Source organism: Pristiophorus japonicus, chromosome 18 (assembly GCF_044704955.1).
Source record: "Pristiophorus japonicus isolate sPriJap1 chromosome 18, sPriJap1.hap1, whole genome shotgun sequence".
Taxonomy (NCBI): domain Eukaryota; kingdom Metazoa; phylum Chordata; class Chondrichthyes; family Pristiophoridae; genus Pristiophorus; species Pristiophorus japonicus.
The window spans coordinates 23569672-23580795 of NC_091994.1; the positions used below are offsets into that span (position 1 = coordinate 23569672).

An 11124-nucleotide genomic window follows, 5' to 3' on the forward strand; every position below is an offset into this window, starting at 1 on the left:
CGTCATTCTGGAGCACGACCCAACTACATTGGGCTTGGAGTTAGTCCTGGATTGGGAAATGTAAAAACGCCTTAGCCACAAAGAAAATAAGGTACTCAAGCAACAGCACCTATCGATTCCCGTCAACACAGAAGGATTTATGTCAAAGTATCATTTTAGAAGTCCATCTGGAATCAATATAAAAACTCAGCACACAAGGACACTGTTAAATGCTTAAAAAATTTAAAATTGATCTCCGTATACCAGCTCACCACATTTATAAAAAATTGGGTACTTCAGGCATTCAAACTATACTCAAGGAAGGTAACTGAATTCCTTAAAACTGCTAATCTTTTTAAGCAGACTTCCTTCTACTATGTCATGAAAGGAGAATGCTTCCCACAGCTACAGATTTTTTACGAGAAGTATTCCAAATCACAATAAAGATTTTGTTACACTACCAGAAGTTTCTTTATGCTCAACTTTGAAGTTAGCCAGCATCCAACATTAGGTGCTTCTCTGATGAAGTGACAGAGACAGAACCTGATCAGTCAGTAACCTACAATCCAGATAGGATGCAGGCCTCCAACCTGCTGTGTGGCATTCAAATGGCAGCTGAAGATTGCTGTCAACAGTGCACTGCACATTAGCATTAAACCATCTATTGGAAAGAACTATTCCTCAGGGTTAAAATGCATTGAGAGTCAGACTGCCAATCTGGCTACTATCACTTTTGCACTGACATAGAAGTTATAGAATAGGATCATGGTACAGCAGAGGCCGCCGCCATTCGGCCCATAAAATCGGCACTGGCTCTTTCAAAAAGCAGTCGAGTTAGTCCCACTCACTTGCAATTTTTTTCTCCTTCAAGTAGTTAACCAATTCCCCTTTGAAGGCGACTATCGAATCTGTATCCGAAATGCTAACCACTCGTTGCTTAAAAAAGTATTTCCTCATGTCACCGTGGACATGTCTTACATACCACATGGTTAGAAAAGACAAAATAAAACATTTTCCCATGTTCTAACCAAAGAGCCTTAAAAAAAAATAGTTGGAATGTCACGTAATGCAGAACTCGATGAGAAGGTAAGAAAAGATCATTTAGCATGGAAAGCCCCTTCCTTTCACAAGTCATGTGCTCTGTGGCAAACTGCCCTATTCCTGAGGAAAGGTGGTCCCGGCTTATAAAACATCCCCAGGCGCTTCACAGAAGTGTTATCAAGCAAAATTTGGCAACAAGCGACATAAGGAGATATTGGGACATGTGACCAAAAGCTTGGTCAAAGAGTCAAGTTTTAAAGAGGGTCTTAAAAGGAGGTTGTGTGAAGAAGTTGTCGTGTCACTGCAGCCCGAGAATATTTTGATAAACAATGCTTCAGGACATCACCCGCAGTTAGGATGTCAATTAAATTTAAACGGTTTTCGATACAGCTGATGCAATTGCATCCTGCTTTGTTGAGGAGAATTTAATGTTACAGTTGGTCAGCAGTATCCAGACTTTTTTTATCTTGAGGATGCAAAGAACCATAGCACCCAGAATTTTACAGCACAGGTTAATTAAGTTTGAGCTGGTGCTCTGCAATAATAAACCAAAATTAATCTCACTGCCCTTTCCTTTCCCCATAGCTCTGTATTTTCCTCTGCTCCGTAGAACTATGGGTGCATGGAGCTACAGGGACCTACATGAAGTTGAAATGTATATTCCCAATGAATAGCATATTTCAATTTGTAGAATGTATTCACCGAATGAGGCAAAAATACTAAAACAGCCCTTCCCAAATTTCCAGGCCCACAATATTGAAACAGGAGACACCGTCTCCTAACTGCTATTAGGATTGAATTGCTTCAGCTTTGAAGCTGGGTTACCAGGACTTGGGGATCAAAGGCTGCAATTTGGATATCGCCTGCTGCAGGTGACTTTATAACTTATATAACAATGCAGATGAATATAGCTACTCAAAGAGCAATGCTACATCAAAAGTTATGACCGGAATCCTACATATCAATTTATTGTTCACAATTCAGTTTTAATTTGGACTACAACATATACCTGCACTGATTTTCATAACAGTATTAATGTGTTCTGGCTTGACATATGTGTATGTTATCGCTTGCACATTTTTGTTCTGTTATTTAATAAATTAACATAAGCCGCAGCTCTAAAGACCAAAAGTCAATTGGTCTTTCTCTCCTGCTCTTCCATACACCCACTACCCCCTTCATTCATCACCTGTGCTGCTAAACATTCTTTCTATTTGGCATTCATACATCTTTTCTCTAACTCTGATTAAATTCACCAATCTCCATACAAGAAAAAAATACAGCAAAAGAACTGCTGGTCCATCAAGCCTGCCCCATCCCAACATGGTGTAAACTATGCACACCATTAAATTCACCCTACGTCTGTGGCACACAATCCCCGGAGACACAAAATTGGGAAAACCACAGGTACTTGTTCTAAAAATTTGCAATCCAATAAGCACTCCTTAATGAATAGCTAAGGTTCAACCTTCAGCCAATGTTTAAAGAATGACATAATTGTTGTTGGACTCAATATACAATGGGTGTGAATAGATTATAATAAAAGTATACAAATTCCAAATAAGATTGTCAAATGGCACATCTAAGACATTAAACTATAAATATTCCATTCACCATTTTAAAACAAAATACTTGATCATAAAACTGACATACAAACTCAGTAACGGCAGAGTGAACACAAGGTGGCTGCCTATCCAGATCAAGTGGAAATGTGCTTGACTCACTGCACTAAACTTCATTGAGCTTGGGTTAATGAGAGCTATTCACCTCGCTAAGTGTTTAAGCTTTCAGGCAGGTACAGAAAGTCTATTTTAATAACCATACTGTTGTGCAAGGACACCCTCAAAGCCTCCCTGATAAAAAGTGCGACATCCCCACTGACACCTGGGAGTCCCTGAGTGGACAAAGTGCATCCGGGAGGGCGCTGAGCACCGAGAGTCTCAACGCCGAGAGCGTGCAGAAATCAAGCGCAGGCAGCAGAAAGACCGTGCGGCAAACCGGTCCAACCCACCCCTTCCCTCAACGACTGTCTGTCCCACCCGTGACAGAGTCTGTGGCTCTCGTATTGGACTGTTCAGCCACCAAAGAACTCACTTCAGGAGTGGAAGCTTCCGAGGGACTGCCTATGATGATGATTGTTGTATGCTGTAGTATAAAGTGGGCAACCAGGTTAATTTGTCTGGTAGCTGAAGCAATGTTAAGAAAAGCTGCAGGTACAGTACCAGTATGTCAAACATTCGAGTAATTCATTTAATTTCACTGGTGGAAACAAACACTCCAATACTCATACTATGCTTATCTGCTAGTCTATAATCAGGATATCAACAAGGGTTTTACAACTATAAAATCAAATATACTCCAGAATATAATTTAGCATCTTCATTTTTATACACGGAACAAATGTGTGCAAAATTTTGACAGGGCAAATTGAAGTGCAAATTCAAGATTGCAATACCACTTCAACACGAGTTGAATCTTAAGACGTGTACTTTTGCATTACTGGGCAGTGCTAGATGAGAGCAAAGTCAGAAGCTGAATACACATGTCCCTGGAATATCAGGTTACCAGACGCCCGAGTATCAGCAAAAGCATCAGCTGACGGACCAAAACACACTTGGAGCCAGAATTGTCAGTTGCAAATGCAATCAAAATTAAACGTTACTTTTCGGGGAGGGAAGGACTATTTTACAGTAGCCTTAAGCATATTGTTTAAAAGGAAAGATGATCATTGCTGTTGTGACAAGGAAACCAAACGCCACGTACAATAAATGTGGGTTGGAAGAGGAGCCGCAGACTCCTGGCGAGTTAATGAGAGCGGCGGCACCGAGCCCACAGCTCAGTTTACAGGCGGAAAGAAACTATCTCGTGGACCGGGCCCTGAAGGGAGAATGGCAAGAGACCGGTTCGCCCCGCTGCTGTCATTACTAGGCCTCGGCCGGATTCCTATCTAATTGCAATTACTTGTATTTTTTGGGGGCGTCTTCTTCGCCCTCCTTCTTTCTGAAGCGCGGGGCCGCGATTTGTGGCGGGGGCAGCAGCCGAACTCCAACTCACCTCGTCATCCTTGTGGTTCCTGATGCCACGTACCAGGTCCTGCAAATTCTTGTCAAACATTCGGTCAATGCTGCCTTTCACGATTTTCAGAGCCATGGTCGCCGCACCGTCTGCTCGCCCCTTTCGTTTGTGAGGGGGTTGGATGAGTGGGGGAGAAATCTAATCCGTCTCCCTTTTACCGACTCCCGACCTTGTCAAACATGCCAGTTTTTTTTTGTTTTAAAGAGGGAGAGGGTTGGGGAAGCCGCCCAGTGCGCTGCCTGCGTGCCGGCCCCAGGGCCGCTCTCACCTTCGCACAGCCTTCCGACAGCGGCAGAAAATGGCGGCGGCGGCCAGGCTGGAGTCAGCTGACCGACTGCGGGACAGGAAGCGGCGGGCGATTGGCTCAGCCCCACACACAGCACTGGCAGCATGGCATGTGTGTGCTAAGCCTTCTCTCAAATGTTTATTTTACGTTTATAGGGAGTGATCCCCGGTGTCCTGGGGGGGTGGGGGCATTCATTTATCCCTCTAATCAACGTAACATTAAAAACAAAACATGATATAGATGGGTCATTGTCACATTGCTGTTTGTGGGAGCTTGCTGTGCGCAAATTGGCTGTTGCGTTTCCCACATTACACAATTTTTTTTGTAATCATAGGCGGTCCCTCAAAGCAAGGGTGATTTGTTTCCATGCCAAAAAGGAATGAGTTCACAGGTGTTTCTATGAAGGACCTAATATTCCAGATCCCGAACTACATGTTGGTGGAAGATGCCTGTGTTTGGATTTTTTTAACGTGCGGTGGCCGTTGCACACCAGCTTGACAGAGCTAGGTCTTGGTCCAGTAGCAAGGATTGCCCAAGAGGACTGGAGACCAGCTCTGCTGCACATATCACAGTGTGGGCTGGCCCATGCTGCCCCTGGGCCCTCGCCTCTTCTGGGCCCCAAATTCTCGCCTCTCCTGGGCCCGGATCACATCTCTCTACGAACTCTTGCCGCTCCTTTGCCCCGACCTCGCTGCTCCTGCTGTGCCTGCCCGCACTGCAATCAGCGACCTGACTTCGCAACCGTCGCCCTCCTGCAGTGGTATGCCGCCGCACGCTGCTCCCTCTGATGGCCCCAGCCTGCTGATGGTCTTGCTGGCCGGGACCATGCCGATTCCCGGGCCGGGCCAGCAACTTTTAACATTAATGGATCAAATTAAAATTTGGTTGTCGCGGGGGGTGGGGGGGGGCGGGGTGATAATGCACTCCAGTCCTTCCGGCGTCCACCTCTCACGGAAGACTGCGAGCGTACCGGTGTTTCCCACATTACACCGGTGACTGCATTCCAAATGTATTTCATTTCCGGTAAAGCGCTCTTGAGACATCCTAGTGGTCGTGAAAGGCGCTATATAAGTGCAAATCTTTCTTTCATATCTTCACCCAATCTGAAGGGCGATTGACAGGGTAGATGCTGAGAGGTTGTTTTCCCCTTGGCTGGAGTGTCCAGAACTAAGGGTTCAATGAGATCCCTTCATTCTTCTAAACTCTAGTGAATACAGGCCTAGTCGACCCAATCTCTCCTCATACGACAGTCCTGCCATCCCAGGGATCAGTCTGGTGAACCTTTGCTGCACTCCCTCTATGTCATTAGTAAAGGAGACCAAAACTCCACACAATACTCCAGGTGTGGTCTCACCAAGGGCCGGTATAACTGTAGTAAGACATCCTTGCTCCTGTATTCAAATCCTCTTGCAATGAAGTCCAACATACCATTTGCCTTCCTAACTGCTTGCTGCACCTGCATGTTTGCTTTCAATAACTGGTGTACAAAGACACCCAGGTCCCTCTGTACATCGACACTTCCCAAGCCATCACCATTTAAATAATACTTTGTCCTTATGTTTTTCCTACCAAAGTGGATAATTTCACATTTATTCACGTTATACTGCCATGTGTTTGCCCACTCATTCAACCTATCTAAATCGCCTTGCAGCGTCTTTGCATCCTCCTCACAACTACAATCCCACTTAGTTTTGTGTCATCAGCAAACTTGGAAATATTACATTTGGTTCCCTCATCCAAATCATTTATATATATTGTGAATAGCTGGAGTCCAAGCACTGATCCCTGTGGTACCCCTCTAGTCACTGCCCGCCACCCTGAAAAAGACCCGTTTATTCCTACGCTCTGTTTCCTGTCAGTTAACCAATTTTCAATCCATGCCAATACATTAACCCCAATCCTATGTGCTTTAATTTTGCACACTAACCTCTTATGTGGGACTTCATCAAAGGCCTTCTGAAAATCCAAATACACTACATCCACTGGTTCTCCCTTTTCTATTCTATTAGTTACATCCTCAAAAAACTCCAGTAGGTTTGTCAAACATGATTGCCCTTTCATAAATCCATGTTGACTTTGTTTGATCCCGTTGATATTATCTAAGTGTGCCGTTATCACATCCTTTATAATAGACTCTAGCATTTCCCTACTACTGATATCAGGTTAATCGGTCTGTCGTACCCCATTTTCTCTCTCCCTCCTTTTTTAAATAGTGGGTTTACATTTGCCACCCTCTAATCTGCAGGAACTGTTCCATAATCTATAGAATTTTGGAAGATGACAACCAATGCATCTACTATTTCCATGGCTACCTCTTTCAGTACTCTGGGATGCAGATTATCAGGCCCTGAGAATTTATCTGCCTTCAGTCCCATTAATTTCTCCAGCACTATTTTCTTACTAATAATAATTTCCTTTAATTCCTCTTGCTCACTAGACCCTTGGTTCCCCAGCATTTCTAGGATGTTATTTGTGTCCTCTTCCGTGAAGACAGAACCAAGGTATTTATTTAATTGTTCTGCCATTTCCTTGTTCCCCGTTACAAATTCTCCCATTTTTGTCTGTAAAGGACCTACATTTGTCTTCACTAATCTTTTTATTTTTACATACTTATAGAAACTTTTGCAGTCGTTTTTTTTGTTCCTTGCAAGTTTATTCTCAGATTCTATTTTTCCCCTCTTAATCAATCTCTTGGTCCTTTTTTGCTGATCTCTAAACTGCTCCCAATCCTCAGGCTTGCTACTTTTTCTGGCAACTTTGTATAACTCCTCTTTGAATCTAACACTATCCTTAATTTCTTTTGTTGGCCATGGTTGGGACACTTTTCCTTTTGTGTTTTTACGCCAGAAAAGAATGTATAACTGTTGCAATTCATGCATTCGTTCCTTAAATATTAGCCATTGCCTATCCACCATCATACCTTTTAATGAATCTTCCCAATCTATCATAGTCAATTCATAAGAAAATCTGCATTTCTTATTATCTATTTACAAGATATGACGAGTCACTTAAAATTTGGTTACTGCACACTGCGAGAGAATTTCTCAGTTGCCCCTGTATCTCTGCTGACTTGTTTTCTCCAAGTTGAAGAGAATACACTTAGCTCAAATACATTTTGATTGCAAACACAGGTAGAAACCACTTAACACACACTGATTCCTTTGTCCTTTGGGTAGCAATCTCGCCTCTTTGTCAGAAGGTTGTGGGTTCAAGTCCAGACACCTGAGTACAAAAATCTAGGCTGACATTCCAGTGCAGTACTGAGGGAGTGCTGCACTGTCAGAGGTGCCGTCTTTGAGATGAGACGTTAAACCAGGTAGATATAAAGATCCCATGGCACTATTTCAAAGAAGAGCAGGGGAGTTCTCCGCGATGTCCCGGTCAATATTTATCCCTCAATCTATATAACTCAAACTGTGATTACCTGGTCATTATCACATTGCTGTTTGTGGGAGCTTGCTGCGTACAAATTGACTGCTGTTTTTTCTACATTACAATGACTACACTTGAAAAATTACTTAATCGGGACATCCGGTGGTCGTGGCAGGTGCTATATAAATGCAAGTCTTTCTTTCTTTTCTGAAATCAGTCAGTTTAATGGGTTGAGCATCTGGGGGGAGTTCACTTTAATTGGCTAAGACTTCTGTAACTACAGAAGATATCTTCTAATGTCCTGTATCCCAGTTTTGGACTTAAAAGGGTATGAGATGTATATCCGAGGCAGCATTTACCCAATCTTTCTGAGCCTATCGCGATAGATGATGGAGATTCTGTGTTGATGTATAAATTATGTTATGGATGTTAAGAGGAATACTTTAGAAATTGTTTAACCAAGCAAAATCTACTGGGTGACTTTATGCAACTGTTTAACCATTACTTTTAATAAAGCTGCTTCATTGTTTATAGCTTAAGTCATACACTGTGGCAGAGTAGTTATTATCTGCTATCTGAAGACAAAGGAGTCGTGTCAATTTCAGCAAGTTATTACAGTAACAAGGGTTTCTGTACAACCCCTGCGCAACATTGCAAGACAGATATTGTCTGTATAAATTCAAATTCTCGTTTGTAAGAATGATCTTGCTATGAGAGAAATATCTGGTGTAAGTCTAAAAGGGTAACAGTGGTTCTTAAAAGTAAACACAACTAAGCTTATGGATTTGTCATCGGTGGTATTTTTCATTATCATGAATTTTGCTCAAAATTTCCTCAATTTTGTCAGCCTTGATTTATAATCAACAAGAATGACATAGATTGCAACACACAAGAGGAAGGAAACAGTTTTGCGATTCTACCACCCATTCCTCATTGTCTAACTGAACGACTTGTTGTATATTGGGAGAATGTGCAAACACATGGGGATGCTGATGTTCTCTCAACTATTTTAAGTTGGAACCATAAATCAAATACCCCCTTATTAAAGGGGGGCTGATGTTCTCTCAGCCTGGTTGCTGCTGCTGCTGCTGAATTTCAGAGAACGGTATCGAACCAATCACAGCAGACCAGTTATTATCACAGTTTAGCATAGAAACATAGAAAATAGGAGCAGTAGTAGGCCATTCAGCCCTTCGAGTCTGCACCACCATTCAGTATGATCATGGCTGATCCTCTATCTCAACACCATATTACCACTTTTTTCCCCTAACCCTTGATGCCCTTTGTTTCTAGAAATCTATCTATCTCTCTCTTAAATATATTCAGTGACTTGGCCTCACAGCCTTCTGTGGTAGAGAATTCCACTGGTTCACCACCCTGTGAGTGAAAACATTTCTCCTCATCTCATTCCTAAATTTCCTACTCTGTATCCTGAGACTGTGACCCCTTGTTCTAGACTTCCCAGCCAGGGGAAACATTCTCTCCGCATCCAGTCTATCCAATCCCATCAGAATTTTATACGTTTCACGCAAACTTCGTGCTGTCTGCTAATTATAATGATAGTGGCGTGCAGCCCAGTGTTAAATGCGCTGCTGAGTGGCTACACGTTCAGCAGGGGGCCCAAGTTCGTGCAAGACTAACACCAATTAAAACTAACCTGCATCTCTTAAAGGGCAGGTGCAGTTTGTCGCAAGCAGGTGCTGGAAGTCATTGTAGAGGAGTGTGTGACCTACAAGAAGAGTGAAGGTAGCACAATATGACAGAAAGAGGGCTCCCAGATTTTCCAATGCAACGCTCGAGGCCATGGTGCAGGAGGTGGACAGGAGAAGAGGTGTCCTCTGTCCAGGGGGGGGAAGGAGACCCTCCAGACAGATGCTGAGAAAGGAATGGGAGCAGATAGCCGTCGCTGTCAATGCAAATAATGTAGCTCCAAGGATGGAATGCAGGAAGTCATTTAATGACCGCACACAAATGATCATGGTCAGTGAGTTCATTTTCAAATGCCATTTCCCACAAACTGCACTACAAGCTTCACACACTGCTCAATTCACCACATCTGCATTACTCACCGTCCAACAATCTCTATCAATCACAACTCATACCTCACATTCATATGCTCCATCTCATTCTCACACACTTACCACTGCTACAAGCCTCACACCCACATCTCAGATCTTGCACACACTGCCAGCTACTCAAGCATGACATCCACATCAGCCAAACACAATGAACCACATTCACTGACACACTTCCCTTTCTCTTGCAGGACAAGGTAGTGCACAATCGTAGGCAACAGCAGCTAACCAGAGGGGGACAGGTGCGCCTCCATACCCTGACCCTGCTCGAGATGACGGTGCTCGCCATAATTGGAGTGGCAATGACTGAGGCCGTGGCCAGTAGTGGTGCTGGAACCACTGAACAAAATGGTATGCTCATATCTAATCCTCCTTCTCGCATCCTACTTCCCTCATCCCACAATTTCTTCTGATTTACAAGCTGCAGATGGTGTAAGCATGCAAGTCTTGCTCCCCCAGCCCCCGCCGCCTCCCTCACAGCCTCAACTTCTGCCTTTCTCATTTTAGTTACCCAAAAAATCCAACCTGGCCAGGAGGTGGTGCAAGAGGAAGAGGAGGAGGCGAGTAATGATGACGAAGAAACACTGTCACTCGATTTGACAGTCACAGCCACAAGCTCAGATACTGGCACTGTACGGTCTTTAGAGGGTAGCTTAACGTTGGGATCTGCACTTGGTGAGTCACCGGGCACGAGTGGGCTGCAGCCAGGGCAGGGGGAAAGGTTAGCACAGGTGTCAGCTCCCCAGAGGCCGAAGTCACACATGAGTTCTGCTGCACAGGGCTCAGATGAGGACATCGATGGGGCAGCCTACAGACTAAGGCTGATGGGGATGCACAAAGAAAGGCTTGGTGCATTGGCAGGCCGGCCAGAAAGCCTGAATGCAATGTCAAGGAGCATGGGAGAGTCCAACTCCAACCTTGCACAGGGCTTTGCTCAGAGCTTGGAACCCATCCATTCCAGCGTCAAAGGACTGAGCAGATCCAATGGCACACTTGTGGACCCAACCATCATGTAACGCCTGATGGTCGATGTCTCAGCTTCCATTGCAGTACAAGTAGAAGCCACCAAACGTCTGAGTGCTGCACTGGAAGCTCGACATGATGTCATGCAAGCTCAGACTGCTGCCATCATGACTGAGTTTACCAATGTTGAAAGGGACTTGTTGAATGTTACAGCAGTTCATCAATCTGTCCTCCTGCAGATTACAAGGATTACTGAGGCGTCGCCCTGGTGGAGTGGTAGTTGCTCCATGGAGCACGAACCTGCTGTCCTCTCACAGGATGACAGCATTTGTC

The 11124-nt window shown here is 44.1% G+C and overlaps 1 protein-coding gene across 3 annotated transcripts in view; it reads right to left on the minus strand.

The window, feature by feature from the left end:
* Positions 1-4402, minus strand: part of ap3d1 (adaptor related protein complex 3 subunit delta 1) — an 85216-nt gene extending 80814 nt beyond the window's left edge. For all 3 annotated transcript variants that reach the window (XM_070859764.1, XM_070859766.1, XM_070859763.1), the window contains exon 1: positions 4075-4402. In XM_070859764.1, coding sequence (XP_070715865.1) covers positions 4075-4170 — 96 coding nt within the window. In that variant the 5' untranslated portion in view covers positions 4171-4402. The remainder of the gene's footprint in view (positions 1-4074) is intronic.
* Positions 4403-11124: the final 6722 nt, after the last annotated feature.